Here is a 25,777-nt window from a genome sequence, read left to right as displayed (position 1 = left end):
TTTGAAGCAAGGATGCTGGGATTAGAAAGCAGCACCCATAAGGAAATGGGATCATGATCGTGCAAGGCGAGGATTGTAGCTGCTCGGATACCCCTTGCTGGCCCCATACTAGGGTTTGTTGTTAAGGAGTATCATCTAAGTGCTGTGCAGGAAGAAGTTAGAAGCAAGAAATCATTTAGAAAATGAGTTGTCATAGTTTGGAGTAAATGGGAAGGGTCAAGTCTGGCTCTTTATGTGAATATGCAGATCAAAGAGCAAACCAGGAAGATTTCAAAGGAGAAAAATCTACAACTCTTACCCTATGTTGTATTATAACTTAACAAAGGGACAAAATTGGTCACCTGTGAGCTTGAAATTTCTAACTGGGGAAGCCAGAAAAATGGTAGCAGTAATGACAAATCTGGGATAGTCCAAAGGGAAAGTTGATTTAGGAAAGACTGGTGGCGTCCATCTTGAACACGTGACTTGTAACTGTCCTGGCGCTTACACCATGTGAGAAGCAGCACAGGATTAGACCTCGGGTGATTTGGGCTGTTTTCAGACTTCATCACTAGTTACCTTTGGGTGTTAGTCTTGGGAAAGCCTAGTCTCCAGAATCAGTGTAGGTGTTTGAAGAGCGAGGCCGACACGTGCCGTCCTGCCAGACTCACAGAGTTGTTCCGAGGATCGAGTGTGATACCTGTGAAAATGCCTGAGCCCAGCACGATGGCTCAGTGGCTAAATCCTTGCCTTGCAAGTGCTGGGGTCACATAGGGACACCAGTTTGTGTCCCAGGAGCTCCACTTCCCATGGCCTGAGAAAGCAGTCAAGGAGGGCCCAAAGCCTTGGGACCCTGCACCCGTGTGGGAAGCCTGGAAGAGGCCCCTTGCTCCTGGCTTCGGATCAGCTCAGCTCTGACCATTGCAGCTGCTTGGGGAGTGAGCCAGCGGACGGAAGATCTTCCTCTCTGTCTTTCCTCTTCTCTGCATATCTGAGATTCAAGTAAAAATAATATTAAAAAAAATCAAAAAAGCGGCTGTCATAGTCGTGATGTCATTCCATCCTCCCTGCCCCTGCACCCCTGATTTATTTATTCATTCATTCAATTTTTTTTTTTTTAAGATTTATTCATTTTATTACAGCCAGATATACACAGAGGAGGAGAGACAGAGAGGAAGATCTTCCGGCCGATGATTCACTCCCCAAGTGAGCCGCAACGGCCGATGCGCGCCGATCCGATGCCGGGAACCTGGAACCTCTTCCGGGTCTCCCACGCGGGTGCAGTGTCCCAAAGCATTGGGCCGTCCTCGAATGCTTTTCCAGGCCACAAGCAGGGAGCTGGATGGGAAGTGGAGCTGCCGGGATTAGAACCAGCGCCCATATGGGATCCCGGGGCTTTCAAGGCGAGGACTTTAGCCGCTAGACCACGCCGCCGGGCCCCATTCATTCAATTTTTAAAGTATATTTATAAATGTTCATAATATATTTTTGGTGATGTTTACATAGTTAAGGATTTGTGCCCATGTGGATCTCTGACTACGGTGGGAAGGGTTGAGGAATGGAGGAAAATGGGTGAGACAACCGTTTCCAGTCTCCTCTTTTTCATATATCTAGGGAAAATGGGGAGAGGGCTATTCCTAGCGGCCCAACCACGTCGACATCCTGGAATGGGGAACAGCCACCCGATATTTTCCCAGGGGTTCCAGTGCGGAGCGTATTCTAAGGGCACTGCTAAAGTGGTTTTCCTAGTTTTAAGACGCTGTTGTGTTGCTACAAGGATGAAGAAATCTCTCTAAGGTTCGTTGGCTGACACAGGCGACTTTAGAGTCTCCATTCACCTAGATATTTGGTGTCAAAGCTTGGCCAGTAAAACTGTACAGTTTATTTTGTGCTCCGTGGTACCAGAAGTCCTCTGCAGGCTTCAGTGAACTGGTTGTCGCGTGCTCCATATTCTTCCAGATACGCTGTACACTGCGCAGGCTTCAAGAACCGAGGAGACCCAGTTCTGACACATGCCCTCCTTGGTCAGACCACAGATCCTGTCATTTCCCTCATAAATGGAATTTTGAGTCCAGTGGTCCAGACCCCACATATCTTTAAAAAAAGAAACAACTATGTTGGCACACTGGTGTGGTAAACACAAATTTGGCATTAACTAGACCCAGGATGCCCGCCAACTTTTCCCCAGCAGTGTAACACTTGCCTAGGTACAGTCAACCTAGGCAGTTTCCTACAACTGGGCTACTCTTTTATTGTTTTTAATTTTTTTTTAAAGATTTATTTATTTTTGTTACAAAGTCAGATATACAGAGAGGAGGAGAGACAGAGAGGAAGATCTTCCGTCCGATGATTCACTCCCCAAGTGAGCCGCAACGGCCGGTGCTGCGCCAATCCAAAGCCAGGAGCCAGGAACCTCTTCCAGGTCTCCCACATGGGTGCAGGGTCCCAAGGCTTTGGGCCGTCCTCGACTGCTTTCCCAGGCCACAAGCAGGGAGCTGGATGGGAAGTGGAGCTGGATGGGATTAGAACCGGCACCCATATGGGATCCCGGCGTGTTCAAGGTGAGGACTTTAGCTGCTAGGATATTCTGCCGGGCCCTACTCGTTTATTTTTAAAGATTTATTTTTATTTAAAAGGCAGAATTATAGAAAGAAAGAGAGATCTTCCATCTGTTGGTTTACTCCCCAAAAGGCCTCGAGGGCCAGAGCTTGGCTGATAGAATCCAGGAGCTTCTTCTAGGTCTCCTACATATGTACAGGGAACCAAGGACTTAAGCTGTCCTCTGTTACTTTCCTAGGCCATGCACAGGGAGCTGGATGGGAAGTGGAGCAACTGGGACATGAACCAGTACCCATGTGGGATACCAGCACTTGCAGGATGAGGATTAGGCAGTGAGCCATCGTGCTCGCCACTGTGGGGTGCCAGCACTGAGGAGGATGCTTGGCCCACTAATGCCATGGTGCCTGTCCCAGTTTAATTTCTTTTATGCTTATTATTCATTTGTTACCAAATTTAGAACTTCTGAAATTATTTCTGTTTTCTAACAGCAGAATAAACAGCAGTTGTATAATTGCATACACATGGAAAATTGCATCATTATCGCTTATTTCCTTCTTTATTCTGTTTTGGGCTACTTGCTTTACATTTTTTAAAAAGATTTATTTATTTTTATTGGAAAGGCAGATATACAGAGAGGAGGAGAGACAGAGAGGAAGATCTTTCATCCAATGGTTCACTCCCCAAGCGGCCGCAACGGCTGGTGCTGAGCCCATCCGGAGCCAGGAACCAGGAGCTCTTTTGGGTATCCCACATGGGTGCAGGGTACCAAGGCTTTGATCCGTCCTCAACTGCTTTCGCAGGCCGCTAGCAGGGAGCTGGATGGGAAGCGGGGCTGCCGAGATTAGAACCACCACCCATATGGGATCCTGGCGCATTCAAGGTGAGGACATTAACCACTACACTATCGCGCCAGGCCCACTTGCTTTACATTTGTGGTAAATCCCACTAGGCTCTAGATGGTTAGATTTTTTTTTTTTTTAAGATTTATTTTTATTACAAAGTCAGATATACAGAGAGGAGAGACAGAGAGGAAGATCCTTCGTCCGACGATTCACTCCCCAAGTGAGCCGCAACGGGCCGGTGCTGCGCCGATCCAATGCCAGGAACCAGGAACCTCCTCCAGGTCTCCCACGCGGGTGCAACGTCCCAATGCCTTTGGCCATCCTCGACTGCCCTCCCAGGCCACAAGCAGGGAGCTGGATGGGAAGTGGAGCTGCCGGGACCGGAACCGGCGCCCATATGGGATCCCGGGGCTTTCAAGGCGAGGACCTCAGCCGCTAGGCCACGCCGCCGGGCCCTAGATGGTTAGATATTAACCAGTGATAGAACTGAAATAAGATTATTTATGGGGGGTTTGCTAGTCTTCTGTTTTAAGGTGTTGACAAGTCAAACATTATAGTCTTGTAGCCCTTCGTTGCAGGTTGTTATCTGTAGTACAGCCTTGTTACATGATGTCAGTTTGGACCTCAGGCTGTAATAATTCTGTGTATACTCAGTTCTTGTAATGGGAAGTTGATAATCCAGTCATCCAATCAGTGTGTGTCACAATCAGCTGGGATATGTCTGAAAATACTTGTATGCTGAGACTCACAGTGCATTTATTGGGCTAGGATGTTCAGGGGAAAGACTCAGATAGATACCTTTTGTATCTGCTGTGTGCTTGCATGCCAGTTGTCAGAACAGTTGGTAACTGGTAAGAATATCGAGTCAGGCTTTGGGTAATATAAATTGATGCATTTCATAGTTTTAATATGACTATTAAAATTTCAAATCTCATGTATGTACAAATATGCATGCAAATACTTTCAAAAATTTTTTTATTGCCCAGTCCCCCTCAAGAATGTTTTCTATAGACCACTTTATAATATCAAAGAATTGTGAGCAAGTGGTTGACTCTTTAGCACACAAGTGGTTAGATATATTATTGTAAGTAATATTTTAATATATAACAATTAAAGATGAAATAATTATAAAATAATTTTAAGGCTTTTTTTTTAATTGGAAAAGCAGAATCACAGAGAGAAAGAGCATCCATCTGCTGATTCACTCCCCAAGTGTCCGCAGTGGGCAGAACTGAGCAGATCCAATGCAGCCCGGAGTCAGGAGCTTCTTCCGGGTCTCTCGTGCAGTTGCAGGATCCCAAGGCTTTGGGCCATCCTCGACTGCTTTCCCAGGGCACAAGCAGGGAGCTGGTTAGGAAGTGGAGCGGAGCAGCCAGGACATGAACTGGCGCCCATATGGGATCCTAGCACATGCAAGGTGAGGACCTTAGCCACTAGGCTACCACACAAGCCCCATAAAGTATTTTTGAAGACATTTTTATAAAAACTGGTGTGGAAGTATATCTAGGATATATTGTTGAATAAGCAAGTGACAAAATAATCTCAGCTTCTTTTTATTTGTCTTTAAAGATGTTGTCATTAAAGATTTTTCTTGGGCCCGGCGGCATGGCCTAGTGGCTAAAGTCCTTGCCTTGAACCCCCCGGGATCCCGTATGGGCGCCGGTTCTAGTCCTGGCAGCTCCACTTCCCATCCAGCTCCCTGCTTGTGGCCTGGGAAAGCAGTCGAGGATGGCCCAATGCGTTGGGACCCTGCACCCGTGTGGGAGACCTGTGTGCGTTGCGCACCGGCCCGTTGCGGCTCTCCTGGGGAGTGAATCAGCAGATGGAAGATCTTCCTCTCTGTCTCCTCCTCTTTTGTATATCTAACTTTCCAATAAAAATAAATAAGTCTTCAAGAAAAATCTTTTTTTTTTTTAAAGATTTATTTATTTTATTACAAAGTCAGATATACAGAGAGAAGGGACAGAGAGGAAGATCTTCCATCCGATGATTCACTCCCAAGGTGACTGCAACAGCCAGAACTGATCCGAAGCGTGGAGCCTCTTCCAGGTCTCCCACACAGGTGCAGAATCCCAAGACATTGTGCTGTTCTTGACTGCTTTCCCAGGCCACAAGCAGAGAGCTGGATGGGAAATAGTGCTGCCAGGATTAGAACCAGCAACCATAAGGGATTCTGGTGCATTTAAGGCGAGGACTTTAGCTGCTAGGCCAGCACGCTGGGCCTGTCTTTAAAGATTTTATTTATTTTTATTGAAAAGTCAGATTTACAGGATGAAGAAGAGACAGAGAGAAAGATCTTCCATCCATTGGTTCACTCCCCAAGTAGCCACAAAGGTCGGTGCCGAGCCAATACAAAGTCAGAAGCCTGGAGTTTCTTCGGGTCTCCCATGTGGGTGCAGTGTCCCCAGGCTTTGGGCCATTCTCAGTTGCTTTCCCAGGCCACAAGCAGGGAGCTGGAAGGGAAGTGGAGCAGCTGGCACATGAACTAGCGCCCATATAGAATCCTGGCATGTTGAAGGCGAGGACTTTAGCCACTGGGGTGCTGTGCCAGGCCCTAAACTCAACTTCTAAACGTCTCAGAGTGACTAGGTAGCGAATGCTGAGAAGCTTTGCCCGGCACAATTTACAGTGGCTGTCTGTTGTTTGCTGAGTGAGAATGATCAGAGAGGACAGGACTTTTGCTTTGTATTTTAAGTATTTGGAATTATGCTTTATTACTCTTGTGGTAACAAAAAGAACCATTAGGGGAGCTTTCTCTGGTCCTTGCTTAGTTCCAACTTTGGATCCCCATCCTCTCTTGCAATGACCATCAGGGTCGCTCCGGAACCCCCCAAAACAAACAAACAAACAAAATAGAATAGACAGACAGAGAACAACAAGGAAAGCTTAGAATCCGACAGCATGTATTCACACATACCCTACTAGGTAGGACACAAAGATTAGTTACTCCTCACTAAGGTATTGAAGATTTCTCTGCACACCCCTCCTAAAACTGTTCTGCACTTCAACTGTTAACGTATGCCTTGTTAGAGTTATAAGCCAGCTTGGACTATCCTAAAAACAGCCAAATTCAGCAAAATTATGCTTCAACACTATAAACCGGTAAATACTGAAATGAAAATAGACACGAGACAGCTGAATAGTACTGTACAGCCATTTAAAGATGTATAGAAGCTGGTTGTATTTATGCTAAAATCGAAATGTCAATGAAGTAGTCACAGAACTTGCATTTTTAAACATATTGGTTACTCAATACCATGTCAATTAATTCCATAATGTTGTAAATTGTTGTTGATGTTATGTTGGGGCTTCTAATTGATCGGGATGATATTCTGGCAGCTCTACCTTCAGACCAGAGATGGTATCCCCAGGAAACTGTTGAATTTATCTGGACAACAAGATGCTGGACTCTATGTTTGGTATATGCTTGCAATGAAAGAATCTTGACTGAATTTGAACTATAATACTTGCAACAAGGTGGAGGAATCCACCATCGGGGGAGGGTATGGGGATGGACTGGGGGAATCCCAGAGCCTATGAAACTGTGTCACATAATGCAATGTAATCAATAATAATAATAAAAAAGACAAAAAAAAGAATTTATTAAATGAAGGTGAGAACCCCCCCCCCCCAAAAAAAAGAACCATTAGATAAAACATGAATTGTTTTAAAGGAAACACATGTAAATGAATTTATATGTGTCAGGACACTGCTTACTTTGTAAATACTGGCTTTAACCTGAAACGTAAAATCTGTAATTTGGGAGAATCAGGATGGCAGAATATGGTAAGGACACGTTTAAACGGATGGAGAAACATTAGCCAGTGTGAAGCAGAGAGGGCACATACCAGGAAACAGGAAAAGACAGAGCAACAGCAGAGAGGGTGCCTGGAGACTGACAGACACAGGAAAGGTGCTGACACAACTGTGTGTCATTGTAGAGACTGATACCCCAGCAGCATTCAGCAAGTGGCAATCTGAACTCCATCAGCAGCTGGAACTCCACCAGTACCAGGTGGGAAGAGACTTTCACCGAGAGCTCAGGAAGTGAACCCAGACAAAGAACTGTTCGTCCTGCTGGTCTGTTTGATTTGACCAGAAGCAGAGACAGAACGGCCTGTCCAAGATGGGCAGTGCAGGAACAGAGTGGATTTCATAGCCGATCTATGCCCTAGAGCTGATCTATGCCCTAGAGGCGTATCGGGCGCCATTTTGTTTAAGGAGGCAAAGGCTAAGGAAAGGACTGAGCATGCATTGAGCTGAGAGTGAACTCATTTCTGGCTCAGTGAACTGCAACAATGTGGTATCCTACAGGTTCTAACCAAGATAGGTCTGGGTAGCTCTCAGACCTGATGGGCAGCAGATCAAGAACCCTAGTAGTGGCACATCGGGCGCAATTTTGTACTGTGTGGTAAAGGCTTTAAGACTGTGGGGGACAACAGTGAGTTGCTCATGCGCTGAGCTCAGCGAGAATTCACTGAGCTCAGTGCATTTCACTGACTATGGCATTGTACATGTCAAAACAGGTTTGTATGGCCCTCATACGTAACGTCAACAGGTTCCTGCAAGATTACCAGCACCAACAACCTAGCTATATAGGACACTTGGTGTCTCCCTAATCCTGGGACCCGTTCCAACTGGAAGTGGGAGAAAGGTTGTACAGACAATGGTACAGCCTCAGCACAGTATCACAGAAAGTGGAGACTGGTGAGCCAGGAACTGGGGCTACAGAGACCATAGTGGAAGTCTAACATAAGAACCCAGACCTAGAACCCTCTGGAGGGAGTGGCACAAGTGACTGCAAACAAAGAGCCATGAATCAACTACAATAAGTAAAATCGAACTGTAGACCTGTGGGTGACAGAGTTTAGAAACCTGCCCCAAGGAGAAGACTCTGCTAACCAGAAGTACAATGACCAAGAGCAAAAGAAGAATCAGAAGCACAATGAATATTACTGAAGGCTCCCCTGCAAATGAGCAAAACCCTTTGCCAACCTCAGAGTTCACTGAGGAAGACATTGAGAAAATGGGGGATGCAGAATTCAAAACACTTGTTATAAAGCTTCTTATGAACAATGAGAAGCACATAAAGCAAGCATTCAGGGAATTTAAGGAACATGTCATACAGGAAATGAATCAAATGAAAGCTGATATATTAGAAATGAAGAATACAGTGAAGCAAACTAAAAGTACAGTGGAGATTCTCCAAAATAGAATGGAGGAGGCAGAAGAAGGAATCTCAAAATTAAAAGATATGTCCCGTCACCAGGGGGAAACAATCAAAAAGCTGGAAGCAGAGCTGGGTTGAACTAAAAAAAAAGTATTCAAGAATTGAAAGTATTAAAAAGTCAAATATGAGTTATGGGAGTTGCAGAAGGTGCAGAAAGAGAAGCTGGGATTAAAGGTGTATTCAGTGAAAATTTCCTTAATCTGGAGAAAGAATTTAGGAACAACATCCAGGTGGGGCACACAACTCCCAATAGGGTTGACCAAAAGTGAGTTTCATCATGACACGTGATAATCAAGCTGTCTTCGATCAAACATAAGGAAAAGATTCTTAAATGTGCTCGTGAAGAAAAAAAATCAACTGACATATAAAGGAATGGCAATTAAACTCACAGGAGACCTCTCACAGGAAACTCTACAGGCTAGAAGAGAATGGAGCAACATATTCCAGATTCTTAAAGAAAAGAATTGTCGGCCAAGGATAACATACCCAGCAAAACTGTCCTTTATCTTTGAAAATGAAATAAAATTCTTCCACAGTAAAGAAAAGTTAAAAGAATATGCCTCTTCCAAACCTGCCCTACAAAGGATACTTAGAGATGTTCTCTTGAAAGAGAAGAGGAATAGCACCCAACAAAACAAAAGGTAAATGTGAAGAAAATCCCAGTAGAATAACAACAGAAGACTAAATCAATGAACAACCTGTTGCTAAAATGACAGGACCAAATTACCACCCATTCATATTAACCCCTAATATAAATGGCTTAAACTCATCAATCAAACATCATAGATTTGTAGACTGGATTTAAAAACAAAACCGATCTATTTGTTGCCTACAGGAGACTTATCTCACCAACAAAGATCAGTGGAAATATAGCCCATGGATTTTGATTTTTTTTTTGTTTCACTTCTTCAAAACGCTTGCTTATTAAATTCTTCAGTGACTCATAGATCATACAGTAGCATCATTTTCTTCAAGAAGGTTCTTGATTTTCATTTCTTCAGCAATACATTAGTCATTCAGCAGCATGTTATTTAACTTCATGGTGGTATTAGTTTCTTTTTTCTTCCTGTTGTTGATTTTGTTTTGTGGCTTTTCATTTAAGGAGATGTATAGTAACTATGTAATGGAGACTGTCCTATCCAGTAGCTTGTTATTTAACTTCATGGTGGTGTTCATTTCTTTTTTCTTTTTTTTTTTTTTTTTATTTATTTATTTTTTTTTTTATTGTATTGTTGTTGACAATCTTTACATAGTTAACTATAGTTGAAGGAAAATCAAGAAAGAGAAGAAAAAAAAAAAAAAAAGGTTCAGGGGGATAGGGAGGTGGGCAATGCTATTATGTCCATATTGTTTCCATCATGTATCTGAGGTAAAAGGGGATATTGAGGGAGAAGCCCCACCTGGTTTCCCGCCCACCCCAAGTCCCGGATGTGGGGCATGCTCTGAGATATGTGCTCAAGTGGAGTTAATAGTTCTCCAGTTATGAGTCACTGCCAGTTTCGCTCGATGAGGTGGTCCACTGATTGATATGGTCCATCATGAAGTCTCCATTTGTCCCATATTTCGCTGCCAACATGTAGCTGAGATGAATGATTGTCCTGTTCTGTCTTCTGTCTTTTCTTGGTTAGAATTCTGAGTCCAGCAGTTCAAGTGGGGAGATCTCCAAAGATACTTTGAGGTATTCCCAGACCAGATTCTTGTATGTTCTAGCAAGCACAGGGCCCGGCACAGTCCATCACCCTGATCAGCTGGTGGTTGCAATTGCTGTGTTGGTTCTGTTTTCAGTCCCGAGTTGCACTGGAACCAATGGGTGTTGCAGTCCAGTCTGGTTCGGCCCTTACATCAACCAGTGGGAGCTGTAGCCTAGTTGGGGCGACCCACAATAACCCCCACCAGACCGCCCCCTACCCTGGTTTGCCAGTATGTGTAGCAGAAGACCAATCTGTCCCCCATCCCATTTGGCTCTGGTACTTGTCAATGGGTATTAAAGCTTGGTTTTATCTAACCAACTCAACCAGCCAGCCCTCACAGATATTGTTGAGTACCTCTCTATCTAGCCATCCCAGCCCCCGTCCTAGTTTTCATGCCCTCCCACGGGAATAGTGACCCAAGAAGGGGGAACCCACTTTTTCCCTCCCAGGTCTCTCTGTCCCGGTTTATGCACTCTTTAGGTGGTCCTGTGATTTGACTCGACAGAATTAGTCCCCAGTGCCAGCTTCTGCCAGCTGATGCTGTGGCCCTGATCTTGTCCATATGCAGCGCACAGGTGTTGTAGCCTTGCTTAGTCGTGTCTGTCTCTATCCCAGCCAACACTCTCCAGTGGGAGTGGTTGTCCAGCGAGGGGGCCAGCCCCTTAACCCCCCCGCCAGCTCTGCCCCTCCCTTCCTGGATCTCACGTGTGCTGGATGGGTGCTGCATTCATATCCAGTACAGGCAACCACGCCCTGGCGTTCCATAATGTGTACTGGTTTTGTCGCAACCGAACCCGGCCCATTCCACACTCTGTTCTGGTGATCGGATTTGCCAGAGGATGACATGAACTGATTCAGCCTGGTCTGCTCCTGACCCATGCCGAATGCATGCCAGTGGGAAACTTTCCATGGCCTATTCTGGGCTGTTTCCTATCATGCTTCTCGCGCTTACCTGCAGGGACTGTGTCCTGCCAGAGGAATTGCCCAGGCTCCTCCATCAGAACCCCTCCCAATGCCAGATTTTGCGCTTGCCAGGGGGTTCTTGAGCCAACCCTACTCAGTTCACCTCCTGTCCTAGCAGGAACAGTGGCTTTTCCCGGCTGGCTTTCACCCCATTCTGACTCTTGTTGTTGGATGTTTCAGCCCAGCCATGGCTCGTCCATATCCACATACAGCTCACACATGGCTCAGAAGGGGATTGAGACCCAGCCTAGTCAGTCCCACATCTACCCTGGTTCTCCATAACACCAGATGGTGCTGGGATCTGAACCGGCCTGGTGCATCCAATCCCAGCCCACACTGGTGCCTCGGGTGACTGCAACTGTTTCCTAGATAGAACGCAGCCCCCATTCCAGCACATACACCCCTTGGTGGGAACCTCATCCCAGCTGTGGCATCCCAGATTGGGACCGTTCCTAGCCGTAAATCACGCACCTGCACGTGGTTGCTCCGAGGACCATTAGGTGCCAGCCTGCTACTCAAGCCGGAGCTTATCTTTTACTTGATAGGTGTTCAAAGCTCAGCATTATTAAGGGATTGGAAGTTCTTCAAAGGAAGAGTTACTGGCATTGGGAATCTTTAGGATTGACTCAGATCCCAGAAACAGTGGGGTCACTCTAGAGCTATCTCAGCAGCGATTCAGATGTCCAATACCCCAGAGCTCCCCGGCCGGGCGGCCAGCAGGCTCAGAGTGACGCCAAATGGCGCACTGGCCACCCGGGCCCAGCCCGCCATGAGCCATGGGCACATGGCGGACTGGGTTCGGGATCCGAGCTAGACGTCCTCTCCCGCAGCCCTCGGCTCGCCTCTGGCAGCCGGAGGTTAAATCCTGCAGGCCCGAGGTTGCACCCCTCCCCAATCCCGTTCACCACCCAATGAGGGTGGTGGGTGGGCCCCGGACATGCCCAGTCACGGAGGCCTCCCCCCTCGGCGTACTCACCCCGGAAGGAAGCAGGCCGCACCCAGGCATGTCCGGGCCCAGCCCGCCATGAGCCATGGGCACATGGCGGACTGGGTTCGGGATCCGAGCTAGGCGTCCTCTCCCGCAGCCCTCTCATTTCTTTTTTCTTCTTGTTGATTTTGTATTGTGGCTTTTCATTTAAGGGGGTGTATACTAACTGTAATGGAGACTGTCACATCCAGATGTGAGATTACAATGTTGTATGCATCTCTACTTGCAGACAAAGATGGACTCCCAATGGAACTGTTTACTTTATCTTGACAATAGGATGCTGGACTCTCTGCCACTGTCCATGCTCGCATTGATGGACATATGTCTTTTTATGAAGAACTATACTATATTAATGATATAGGGAAATTTAGTGTGGGGGAAGGGATTGATGAAGGGATAAGGGAAATCCCAGGGCCCATGGAACTGTATCATAAAATGATAATTGTAATAATAATAAGTAAAGTTTGAAAAAAATTTGTAATTTGGGAGAATGTCAAAACCATTTTGCTTATTTGCAGTGAAGATAAAATTTTGGTCCCACCGTTGTATGAAAGTAATCAGTTTTACTCTTATAAAATCATTTAGGATGAAAAGTATTTTCCCTGGATCATAATAACATTGGTTGTTGCAGAACTAATGAGTGTCTCTGTAGAGGTGGATCCACAAATTGGGTTGACAGGTTTTAGCTTAATGTTTTCTTAGTTGATGGGTCTCTTACCTATGGGGACATTAATCTCCTCTTTTGTAATTTTAGGCCCGATGAGAGAAAGGGAAAGTTAAGGATGCTGGAGCAGAACAATGGATTTCTCCTTCTCTTTCATGCAAGGGATCATGGGAAACACAATTCAGCAACCACCTCAACTCATTGACTCCGCCAACATCCGTCAGGAGGATGCCTTTGACAACAGCAGTGACATTGTTGAAGATGGTGGCCAGACACCGTATGAAGCTACCTTGCAGCAAGGCTTTCAGTACCCACCTACAACGGAAGACCTTCCTCCTCTCACAAATGGCTATCCACCATCAATCAGCATGTACGAAACCCAGACCAAATACCAGTCATATAATCAGTATCCCAATGGGTCAGCCAATGGCTTTGGTGCCGTTAGAAACTGTAGCCCTCCCGACTATTACCATTCCGAAATTCCAAACACAAGACCACATGAGATTCTGGACAAACCTTCCCCTCCACAGCCACCACCCCCTCCTTCGGTACCACAAACTGTGATTCCAAAGAAGACTGGCTCACCTGAAATCAAACTGAAAATAACCAAAACTATCCAGAATGGCAGGGAATTGTTTGAGTCCTCCCTTTGCGGAGACCTCTTAAACGAAGTGCAGGCGCACGAGCACAGCAAGTCCAAGCATGAGAGCAGAAAGGAGAAGAGGAAAAAGAGCAGCAAGCACGCGGCGTCCAGGGCCGAGGAGCGCAGGGCGCACAAAGCCCCCAGGCTGGAGCCTCAAGAACCCAGTGTAAGTACAAACTTTTTTTCAATTCTGTAATCTTTCTCTTACTGGAAGCCCAGGAGATCTTTTTCAGTTTTTATCTCTCTGAATAGGAATGTTTGTGGGAACTTTTGTTTGCTAATCACCAGCAAGCTGGTTGGAACATTATAATAATTGCTGGGCAAATATTTGTTGAATGAATGAATGCACACGATTAGAGGGAAGAAGTGTTTCAAAAACGCATGACGCCAAGAGTATTGTTCTTACATTTCTCTGCGCTGATAGCCTTGATTAGTTTCATTTCCTAATAATAAACCTCTGGGTGCTCAATAAAGGAGAAAGTTAAAGACAAGATGGTTATTTGTATTGGTTTTTCATTTATTTTAGATCTCATCTTTTCTGGTAGAGTTTAGATCTGATACTTGTTGCTGGTGTATTTGCGCTAAAATAGCCTGAAGTACCAGAAGAACTCTAAGATCAGAATTAGTATTGATACAAATTGAATAAAACTTTGGGCAGACAGTTTTTGTTTTTACTAAAGTCATTCTTGATAGGCAATCTAAATGTCACAGTGCTAAGTTTGTTACTGTCAGGTTTTCGTGTGGACTTACATGGCAATAATGTCATAAGTATGTAACAGACCAAGTCTAACTAGAGTAATGTCTTCCTGATAGGAACTGCCGAGATTTCCTAGACAGTGATTTCAAAGAAAGCTTTTTGTGGCAGTCATCTGCTTTTACTTCTGGTGTACCCTGCATGGCTTCATGTGTTGTCTTCCATTCAAGTGTTGTCTTGCTTCCCGCAATCCACCTGCCATCTTTTCCTGGAGTCAAGGTCACAGTGGCTGTAGACGCGTACAGTTCCAAGCAAGACACTTCACTGTGTTCTCATTATTCTGAGGTTTTGTTTACTCAGCACATACTGATGGAAAATCTACTACGCCTTTGGTGCTGTTCTAGTATTTGAAGGTATAACAATGAGTAAAAGTAAAGACAGGCTGGCCATGTGGCAAAGTACGTGTCACCGCTGCCTTTGATGCTAGTATCCCATGTGAGTGCCAGTTCAAATCCTAGCTGCTCCGTTTGTAATCCAGCTTCCTACAGATATTGTCTGGAAAGGTAGTGGAAGATGGCTCAAGCACTTTGCTGCCCATCATTCGTGTGGGAGACACAGGAGGTGTTCCACGCTCTTGGCTTCACAGGTCCAGCCCTGTGTGTCGGAAGATCTCTCTTTCCTTGTGTGTATCCATCTCTCTCTCTGTCACTCTGCCTTTCAAATAATAATATGTATTTTCACAGCAAAGATGTCTGTTCTCAATATGTTAACACGAAAGTACTTTATAAAGCTCATGGAAACTGAAATTGAAAACTGTTTTTTTTTTTTTTTAGTTTTATTCATGTATCTGAGGTAAAGGGAATATTGAGGGAGAAGCCCCACCCAGTCTCCCACCCATCCCAGGTCCCTGATGTGGGGCATGTTCTGAGATCCTTGCTCAAGTGGTTTTGATAGTTCACCAGTTATGAATCACTGCCATTCTTGCCACTCCGGGCACGATGAGGTTGTTGAAGAATCCACTGATTGACATAGTCCATCATAGAGTCTCCATTAGTGCAGTATTTTGCTGCCAACATATAGCTGAGATAGTTGATTGACCTGTTCTGTCTTCTGTCTTTTCTTGGTTAGGGTTCTGAGTCTGCCATTTCGATTGGGGAGATCCCCAAAAGAAACTGTATTCCCAGACCAGATTCTTGTATGTACTAGCAAGTATAGGGCCTGGCACAGTCCATCGCCCCGATCAGCTGGTGGTTGCAATTGCTGGGTTGGCTTTGTTTTCAGCCTTGACTTCCACTGGAATCAATGGGTGTTGCAGTCCAGTCTGGTTCCACCCAGCACAGACTCGGCCCTCACATAAACCAGTGGGAGCTGCAGCCCAGTCAGAGTGACCCACAATAACCCCACCAGACCCACCCATACCCTGGTTTGCCAGTACGTGTAGCAGACTAGTCCAGTCAGCCCCACATCCCATTCGGCTCTCGTACATGTCAAAGGGAAAACTATTATTTTAATTGTTTTTATTTTTTATTTTTTTAAAGACTTATTTTTTTAATTGGAAAAGCAGATTTATAGAGAGCAGAGACAGAGAAAACTCTTCCATCTGCTAGTTCAGTCCCCAAAAAGGTACAGTGCCTGGAGCTGAACTGATCCAAAGCCAGGAGCTTCTTCTGAGTCTCCCACACAGATCAGGGTCCCCAGGCTTTGGGCCGTTCTCTACTACTTTCCCAGGTTACAAGCAGGGAGCTGGATGGGAAGTGGAGCAGCCAGGACATGAAACATTCCCTCATATGAGATCCCGGTGCTTGTAAGAGGAGAATTTAGCCACTGAGCCAGTGTACAGGGCCCAAAGATGTTTAATTTTTTGTCAAAAATTTGTTTTGAAATCAGTACATATGTTCAAAAATTCATGAAAATGTGCATTATGAAAAAGCTTTGTTTCAGTTTTTTCTTGTATCAAGATGAATGTCAAAATGTTTATATTAATTTATTTGAGAGGCAGAGAAAGAGAATGTGCAAGACAGCATCTGCTGATTCCCTCCACACAGGCCCATGAAGGTGGGGTGCAGGTCGACCACGTGGCCAGCAGGAATCCAACTGCGTGAGCCATCCCTGCTCCCTCCCTGGCTCTGCATCCACAGGAGGCTGCTCTGGGCGTCAGACTCAGATCTTTGATGTGGAATGCCAGCGTCCCACTAGCGTCTGTGAGGCCAGACACCTGCCTCAGCTTATCTGGCAATTCCATTGAAAAAAAAAAAAAGATTGATATATGTTTATTGGAAAGGCAGATTGACAGAAGGGGAGACAGAAAGATCATCAATTCTCTGGTTCACTCCCCGAATGTTCGCAACAGCCAGAGCTGAGCTGAGCTGATCCAGAGCCAGGAGTCTGGAGCTTCTTCCAGGTCTCCAGTGTGAGTGTAGGGGCTTGAGCCGTGTTCTATGTAGCTTTTGCAGTTCATAAGTAGAGATGAGCTCAGAAGTGTAGCAGCCAGGATATGAATCAGTGCCGGCGGAGTATTAGATTCTTGAGCCGCCACACTAGCCCCTCTGTTCTATTTTTACATGGATTTTTTAAAATGGATTTTATTTTAAATAAATTAAAAGATCTCATTGATCAGAGTTTTTTTTTTTTTTTTTTTTTTTTGTATTCTGGCCAATTACACAGAAGTGTTTTATGTATTTATTTGAAAGGAGTAGAGAGGGGGAGAGATAGAGATATTCACTTACTGATTTGCTTCATTTACTCCCCAAATGGATGCAAAGATTCAGGCTGGGCCAGCTTGAAGTCAGGGGCCTGAAATTCCATCCAGGTCTCTTGTGTGAGTGGCAGGGACTCAAGTAGTTGGGACATCACCTCTACTTTCCCAGCCATGTTAGCAGAGGATGAGATTGGAAGTGGAGCAGCCAGGACTCAAACCAGTACTCATATGGATTGCCAGCATTGCTAACAGAGACTTAACCTGCAGTACCATTGTGAGACCCAGAAATGCTTTTAAATTTATAAATTATTTATTCAGTTCTCACCCTATCCCCACAGAACCTTGCTTACATAGCATTTTTTTAAGATTTATTTTTTGTTATTAGTTTTTGCAAAGTTAGATACACAGAGAGGAGAGACAGAGAAAGATCCTCTCTCTGATGATTCACTCCCCCAAGTGACTGCAAGGCCGGAGCTGCGCCAATCCAAAGCCAGGAGCCAGGAGCTCTTCCAGGTCTCCCACATGGGTGCAGGGTCCCAAGGTTTTGGACCATCCTCGACTGCCTTCCCAGGCCACAATCAGGGAGCTGGATGGGAAGTGGGGCTGCCAGGATTAGAACCGGCGCCCATATGGGATCCTGGTGTGTTCAAGGTGAGGACTTTAGCCGCTAGGCCACTGCGCAGGGCCCTGTGTAGTATCTTAAAGTGACTGTTGTCTAGATGAGTAAGTTGAGAGAGAGGATGAAATTTCTGCTCTCCAGATTACATTCAGTATAACATTTCTTGCCTAGACCTATTGTGAAAAAACGTATGATACACTATGCCTTAGAGAATTTCAGAAATGTGTGAACTCTTCCTTTGGATTTAGCTTATTAGCTCCTGAGTACCGTAGTGCTATCCCAGCTTGCTTCTGTTGGTAAGTAGCTGGCAGGCCAGGGCCTTGGAGTGCAGCTAGCTGTCAAGGTATAGGGCACCTATGTTCTGTGTGAGAGTACCTGGGATTGAGTCTTGGGTCTTCTGCTTTCCATCCAGTCCATTTTCTTGCCAGTGTATCCGGGAGGCAACAGAGGATGACCCACATGCTTGGGTCTCCGCTACCCACCCGAGAGCTTCTGCTGGAGTGCTGGGCTCAACCCTGGTGGCTGTGGACATTTGAGAGCGAACCAGAAGATGGAAGAGCTCTCTCTCTTTTCCATTTTCTCTGTCTCTATGCCTTTCCAAATAAAAAAAAACAAACCTTTTTAAAGAAAAGAATCTAGCAAATAGGAGGGTATCCTGTTGAACTTATTAGACTAGACTTTTTGCCTTAATTGATACCTCACAATAGAAAAAAAGCTATTCAGGGCCCCACGGCGTGATCTAGTGGCTAAAGTCCTCCCCTTGAAAATGCCAGGATCCCATATGAGCGCCGGTTCTAATCCTAGTGGCCCCACTTCCCATCCAGCTCCCTGCTTGTGACCTGGGAAAGCAGTCAAGAACGCCCCAAAGCTTTGGGACCCTGCACCCGTGTGGGAGACCTGGAGGAGGTTCCTGGCTCCTGGCTTTGGATCAGCACAGCACTGGCCATTGTGCTCACTTGTGGAGTGAATCATCGGACGGAAGATCTTCCTCTCTGTCTCTCCTCCTCTCTGTATATCTGACTTTGCAATAGAAATAAATAAATCTTAAAAAAAAAAAAAAAGAAAAGCTATTCAGAGACAGGATAAAACAATTTGTTTTTTATGTCTGCTTCTTTCTTTATTGGAATCTAAGAAAAAATTGAGTAGTTAACATTTCTGGTAGTCACTTTGCAGTGAGCTGGATGCGAAGTGGAGCTGCTGGGATTAGAACTGGCGTCCATATGGGATCCCGGTGCATTCGGGCGAGAACTTTAGCGGTTAGACCACCGTGCTGGGCCCTGCAGTGAGATTCTAAAGCCAACTCCATTTCTTGCCTCCTCATGTCATTTAAACCTTAACTTCACTGCTCTGGCCAAGATTTAGAATGTTTTCGAAGAGTTGTAGTTCATTTTGTTTCAGTGACTCATAATGACTGTAATTTGACATTTGATTGTATGTTGGAATAAGGAACAAGTGTGACTGACGCTGTAAGTGTAGAGGCCGGTTGTGGTTGCGCTGAATGTTACTAAGACCATTTCCTGAAAGTTGTGTGTTTGGGAACATCCATGTGGTGTGAGATTCCTTCCTGGATTCCCTGCTGCATCCTCTTGCTCCCCCTCCCTTCTCTCCCCGCACTGCTGAGCCTCCTGTCCCCTGTCCGTCTTCCCTTCCTGTGAAAGCTAAGGAGGTGCCTGTGCCTTTAGTTAGGTCCCTCTAAATTGAATAGCATTGGGGCTGCTTCTTTCTGTACAGTTTGAAGTATTTTGATTTCCCTTGGTCTTGGGGCTCCTGCTTGCCCCTGAGGTTCCCAGCACTTGGTCTTGGGATGGTTGGGGAAGCTTGGAGGGGTGCCTGCTGAATCTCCTGGACAGCTCCCCGTCCGACAGCTTCCTTCTTCAGGGAAGCTAAATGAAAGCTGTCCAGGTAAAGAAAAAGTCACCAACTGGATTTGCTTTTTACATCAGTTTTTTTCCTTTTCTTGCCCTTTTTTTTGGTCCCTGTTCAGCACTTACAAGCCCACTTGTAGGTTCATTTTTGAGCAAACAAAATCTCATTCTAAAATAGTGCACTTTAAGATTTCACCAGCTACTTGCTTCTGAGTCTGAGATCTGCAAGTGTTTCCTCGCAGTTGTGTCTGAGCTGTTTGGCACTCTCAAGAGTGATGGCTATTTGGAACACTCTTCTCAACAATGAGAATGTGTCCAAACATCTAGGCAACAGGAGACCTGAGATCACTGTTGAAATTGTGTGTTTTTAGAATCTGCTCTAGCTCTTTTTCCGCCCACCAAATTAGAAACATGTGGAAGTGTTTCTGCAGCTTTTCCTCCTTGGCAGGTGATGGCGGCAGGCCCATGAGTGGAGGCCCCCTGCAGAACCCTTGGTCTCTGCCCAGTCTGTGGGCTGATCCACTGTGGCCAGCTCAAGAGCTCTTCACCTGCCCGCTCCCTCCAGACACGGCCACGGCCTCGGCTAGGCCTGGTGACCACTAGGTGGAAGTTGGCTTTCTATCCACAGACTTTTAGGTCTTCAAAGTCATAAAAACTGTTCACACACTTTTATATTTAAAATTACAAACTTAAACAGCTATTTAGAAAATTAAGTAAAAATGCATAATTTATTGCCTTTAAATTTTATTTCCAACTTTGATGATGCTAGGTCTTTATTCATTTTGACAGTGTGATTTTGCTTGATAATTCATAATGTTGCATTTTGCTAGATTTCATGTGTATTATTACTTAATTCTTTAGGTTTTAGATACAAATTCTAGGCCAAAATTGACTAAATCAAAATTTATTAAATAGAAATAATTAAGCCAAAATAGAATGCTTAGGAGAACACAGTAACTTGTATTTCATAATTTTTTTTTCTGTTCATGAAACATACTCTGATTCTTTTCTAGAAAAGATATCTTTCTATGTGGACTCAACTAAAAGTATCTAAAGGTAATATATATCATAAAACTAAGAAATTGGAAATTAAGATGAATTGAGCATGAAGACCTGAGTAACTGTCGCCTTGCGTTCAGGTGCCCGCCCCGCCCAACAAAGCAGAAATAGCAGAATGATAAAAGGTGTCATCTTTCTCTGCTTATTGTGAATATTCTAGACTTGCCTTTATTTCTTGAACAACTGAAGGAAAATTGACTCTCTTTTTGAAGATTTGATTTTTTTAAAGCAGAATGGAGAGGACGGGGCAGAGGTAGGAGATTCCTTCAGTCCCCTGGCTCATCCCTCTAGGGCCCCGGCAGCCAGGAGCTTTACCCAGGTCTCCCACCCGAGTGCAGGAGTCGGAGTGTTTGGGCCATCTCTGGCTGTTTTTCCCAGGTGTATTGGCAGGGAGCTAGATCGGAAGTGGAGCAGCTGGGATGTGAAGTGTTGCAGATGGCATCTTAATCCACTGAACCGTGGCCCCTTTTCAGCAATATTTCTTTTTTTTTAAGATTTTTTTTTTTTTTTGGAAGGCAACATTAGAGAGGAGGAGAGATGGGGAGAAAGAGAATGCTGGTGCATTCGCGGAATGATCACAACAGCCGGAGCTGAGCTGATCCAAAGCCAGGAGCCAGGATCTTCATTTAGTTCTCCCACATGGGTCCAGGAGCCCAAGCGCTTGGTCCATCTCCCACTACCTTCCCAGGTGCATGGGCAAGAGGCTGGATCAGAAGTGGAACAACTGGGACTGAAGCCAGTGTTCGTATTGGACTGTGGTGTTGCAGGCAGAGGCTTAGTCTACTCTGCCACAGCACTGGCCCTCAGTAATGTTTCTAAACTGCTTTATCATTGCACATTTTGCATTTAGCTACTTTTTAATTTTTTAAAATTAAGTTTTGTTGGAAAATAAGATTTACAGGATGAGAGCCAGAGAGAAAGATCTTCCGTGCACTGATTCTCTCCCCAGGTAGCCACAGTGGTGAGTGCTGAGCCAATGCAAAGCCAGGAGCCAGGAGCTTCTTCTAGGTCTCCTGCATGGGTGTAGAGTCCCAAGGCTTTGGGGCGTCCTCGACTGCTTTCCCAGGCCACAAGTAGGGAACCGGATGGAAAGTGGAGCTGCCAGGATATGAACTGGCGCCGATATGGGATCCTGGGCATGCAAAGCGAGGACTTTAGCCACTAGGCTACCTTGCCAGGCCTCCCATTCTTCGTTTAAATATGGGGTTTTGCTTTCTTGCTTATTGAGTGATTCCTACTCATAGTTCCCCTAGGGAAATCAACTTCGTTCCTGTTGGTATGGTGACCCTACCTTCTTTCACTTCAATTATTGCAGTAACCTCATGAAACATTCTACTTCCTCTCTTGCTCCCTTCTGAAAGAGAAATTACTATAAACACGTATTCTTCATCAGACAATGCAAGGCCAGCTGTCTCCAGCAGCTTTTCACTGCACTTCAGTATTACCAAGTACTTGCATCTGGGTCGCAGGACTCTTGCAATCCAGCCTGCCTTTATACTCCCTTCAGCTCCCTGTGTCTGGCAGTGAGGTCAGTTTCTGCCTGTTTTGATCTTCCACGCCCCCTGCATGCTGCTGCTGCTGCTTCCTTTAATTCTCAGATTCTCATTTACCTTCCTGGAAAGGCCTTTCCTGACCTTCCAAGCCAAGATCACACGTACACAGGTGCACCATGGCCCCTCCTCCCAGCACCTTGTAAGTGGATGTTGGGGTTTCCTTCTTTCCTGTCGTGAGCTCCTTGAGGTCAGGGCCACATCTTTCACATTTTATACAAGGACAGTTGAACAAGTTTGTGGAAAATAGAGCGAAGATGAATTTATTAGAGTGTGGAACTTTTTTGAAGCTCATTCAAATGAGCAGTCTTCAAGAACTCCATGGAAAATATCAGTTATGAAAAAATGATGCATGGATTTCAGAAATTTTGGAATAAAATAAACTAGTGTTTCAGTTCTATTTCTTGTGAACATTTTGAAGTTCCTTTGTGCCTTAAAAATCAAAGGCTGTGTTGGTTAGTGTTGATCTTTGGAGTTTGGTATATTGGTTTCATGTCCACAGAATACCGTTTTCCTAGCAGAAAATCCTGTTTGTGCTGTCTTTTGCTTAATAAAACTTTCTTTTTTTACAACAGATTCGTAAATGTTATTAAAGTAATTGGGAATTTTAAGTAGCTTTTAGAATTAACTATATTCTTTTGGTAAAGCTAAGACCTGTTTTAATGGATAAACCCTCTTTTTAAGTTATTTAAATTATATTCTGATAAGTGAGAATTTTAAAGTCTTTTTAATTGTGGTAATAATTTGCTTTTTACAGAAAAATATAAAGGATAATACAAACACATTTATATTATAAAATATAAAGCATTATAAAGACCTTCCTTCCTGTTTCCTGATTTGATTCCCTAGGGGACAGTTACTGTGGTCAGTTGTGTTTGTATGTATCAGCTGTTTCCAAGGATGCTACAGTCTTCCATGGAAGCAGCTGGGAGGTTCTGATGGGCTTGGGGGGTGACAGCCGTGAGAGGGTACTGCAGGGACCACCCCTCTACGTGGGTTTTCCCAGTTTGTGTACTTCTGGAAGATACTGTCTTGCAGTAACATTGCTAGGTTGAAGAGTATACCTGATTCAAGTCCTGATAGATGCTTCCAAGTTGTCTTCCTAAAGAGTTGTAGAAGTTAGTTTGTTAAGTAACACTGGGGCGGGGTATGATTAGAAGGGTTGATTATAAGCAATTTGACAAATATGGAAAAGTACCCCCTCAAAGCCACTTATTTCATCATGTAGTACTAATCTCGTAAATCCTGCAGTCTTACTCTTTTGTTCATAATTTTTTTTTGCATTTAGAATCTACCTATTCATACTGCTTTGCAAGTTGCTGCTTTGGAATAGCATTGTAATAATGTGACTTTCAAATGCTTATGTAATTCTGTTTAGTTATACGGTGATTCATTTAACTGTGTCTCCATTTTTGGGCAAATTGCATTGTTTCTATTTTCTCTTAAAAGTCACTCTGGTGACTTAAGATACATATGCATGTGTCCTAAGTATACATACTCTCTTTCTACCTCTCGATGTTCTTTCACTGCACATTCTTCGAAATGGCTTTGCTGGGTTGGAGGATGAAAATGTAAGATTGCATATATATTGCTAAATTGCTGTCCAGAAAAGTTCCAAGTTGTGCCTGCCAAGCAAGTTCAGTGTGCCTGTTTGAGCAATAGTCTGACAGGTGGAGCAGCACTGATCACACCACAAACCTATTTAGGTCTCCTGATTAAGAAACAGGAGAGAGAGCCGTAGTGTGGGAAGAAAAGTGACATTAAGACATAGCATTGAGGCAGTCATTGTGGTACAGCGAGGTAAGCCAACGCTTGGGATGCCAGCATCCTATATTGGGCTGCCAGGGATCAAGTCCTGGCTCCTTCACTTCCAGTCCGGCTTTGTGCTGATGCTTCTGGGGGCAGCGGATGATGGGCCATGTACCTGGCTTCCTGCCACCCACGTGAGAGGCCCCAGTCGAGTTCCTGGCTCCTGGCATTAGATCAGCCTGGCCAAAGCTCTGGCTATTGAAGGCATTTCAGGGAGTGAACCAGCATACAGAAGGCCTCTCTTTCTTTGCCTCACCTTCTCTGTCGCTCCACCTTTCAGCTAAGTGAATAAATAAATCTTGAAAAGGACATAGCATCGTACGCCATGTAAGTTGTATTCTTACTCCTTTCATTGTTTTAAATAAGGATCTTTTATTTGTATTGTTTTGTTTTGACTCTATTGTCGCTGTTCTTGGTTTACTGCTATTTTATTCTATTCACCTGTGCCTTTCTACCTAGAGACCAAATGAAAGGGTTGACACTGTATCAGAAAAACCAAGAGAAGATCCAGTATTAAAAGAAGAAGCCCCAGTGAGTTGCTTTATTGAATATTGTCTAACAAGATATGGGATCAGAAGGCAAAAGCAGAGTGATTAAATGCAGCACGTTGTGGTATTTCACAGTTGTGTGCTTCCTTATTTCAGAAGTTATACTGAAATAAACCCTGGAGCTGGGTATAAGAGGTAGATATTTTCAGTGATTTACTTTCCTTTTTAAAAAATTGGTCATGTGAATTCTCAAGATACGGTGCTAATTAGTTGGCCCCATCAACACTAATTCCACTCTTAGTGATGGGGCTTATTAATAATACTTTCTTGTCTTCTCTTCTTCTCACTTGTAGTTTCAGAGAGCAGGTATCAGAGAAAAATATACCTAAAGATAAATGTTACATCGTGAGCATTTCAGTGTACTTTGTACATAGTACCTAGTTTCTGTTTCACGATTTTGCTTCTGATGAAGTTTTGTGGCCTTTTCCTATAGGCTCAGCCGATACCATCTTCTGTGGCAGCACCAGAAGTGTCAACTGGTGTTAAGTTCCAGGTTGGTGATCTTGTTTGGTCCAAGGTGGGAACCTATCCTTGGTGGCCTTGTATGGTTTCAAGTGATCCCCAGCTCGAGGTTCATACCAAAATTAACACAAGAGGTAAGAAAAGGTGTAGAGATGTTAAGTAAAACCAGAGTGACAATAAAGAGGAAAAAGGAATATCAAATGTTGTATATGGATATAAAAATGTGTAGATAACATATAATCTGACACAAATATACAAGTGTGTGTTTATCAGTTTTTAATACCTGCTGAAACAACTGTGATTATCTTAACTGACAAAATAGTTTTTTTGTTTTCCTTTATGGCACCTGTATTTGTTTATAATTTTCTTCACATTTTTTAAAGTATGTATATATATGTATATTTGTTTGCTTATTTGAAACAGTAATAGAGAGCTTCCATCCACTAGTTCACTCCCCAGATGCCTGCCGCAGCCTTGGCTACAGCTGGCTGCAGCCAGGAGCCTGGAACGTCATTGGGGTTGCCCACATGGGTGGCAGGGCCCCAAGCATTAGAACCCTCATTGGCTGCCTCTCAGGGGTCCTTAGGAGGAAGCTGGATCAGGAACAGTGTGGGAGGTACCATCCCAACAGCAGCTGAGCTCGCCCTGCAATGCCAGCCCCTGTACTCATTTTTTTTCAACGACCTTCATCTGACCTGTTGTATTTTCCCTAAAGAAAGTGTATGAATAAACAATAACATGTCCTGCATGCAGTGGGTAGGTATGTGGGCTAAGCCATTGAGCATTCGGATTTCATTGTTGACTTCTTTCGGAAATAATTTGTTGTTGTTGTTGTTGTTGCTAAATTCAAAGGATTTAATGCCAAAAAAGCAAACCAGTCCCAGGCAGCCTGACTCATTTGTTTTTGGGCTATG

At 44.5% G+C, this 25,777-nt stretch overlaps 1 protein-coding gene across 2 annotated transcripts in view; it reads left to right on the top strand.

The window, feature by feature from the left end:
- The window catches only part of NSD3 (nuclear receptor binding SET domain protein 3), a 93,748-nt gene that overhangs the window by 5,839 nt on the left and 62,132 nt on the right, over positions 1-25,777 (top strand). For both annotated transcript variants that reach the window (XM_058669780.1, XM_004598513.4), the window contains exons 2-4: positions 13,007-13,725; positions 24,313-24,384; positions 24,835-24,997. In XM_058669780.1, coding sequence (XP_058525763.1) covers positions 13,051-13,725; positions 24,313-24,384; positions 24,835-24,997 — 910 coding nt within the window. In that variant the 5' untranslated portion in view covers positions 13,007-13,050. The remainder of the gene's footprint in view (positions 1-13,006; positions 13,726-24,312; positions 24,385-24,834; positions 24,998-25,777) is intronic.

Source organism: Ochotona princeps, chromosome 11, assembly GCF_030435755.1.
Source record: "Ochotona princeps isolate mOchPri1 chromosome 11, mOchPri1.hap1, whole genome shotgun sequence".
Lineage (NCBI taxonomy): Eukaryota > Metazoa > Chordata > Mammalia > Lagomorpha > Ochotonidae > Ochotona > Ochotona princeps.
Note: the sequence above shows the minus strand (reverse complement) of the source record. Positions and strands in the feature narration are given on the sequence as shown.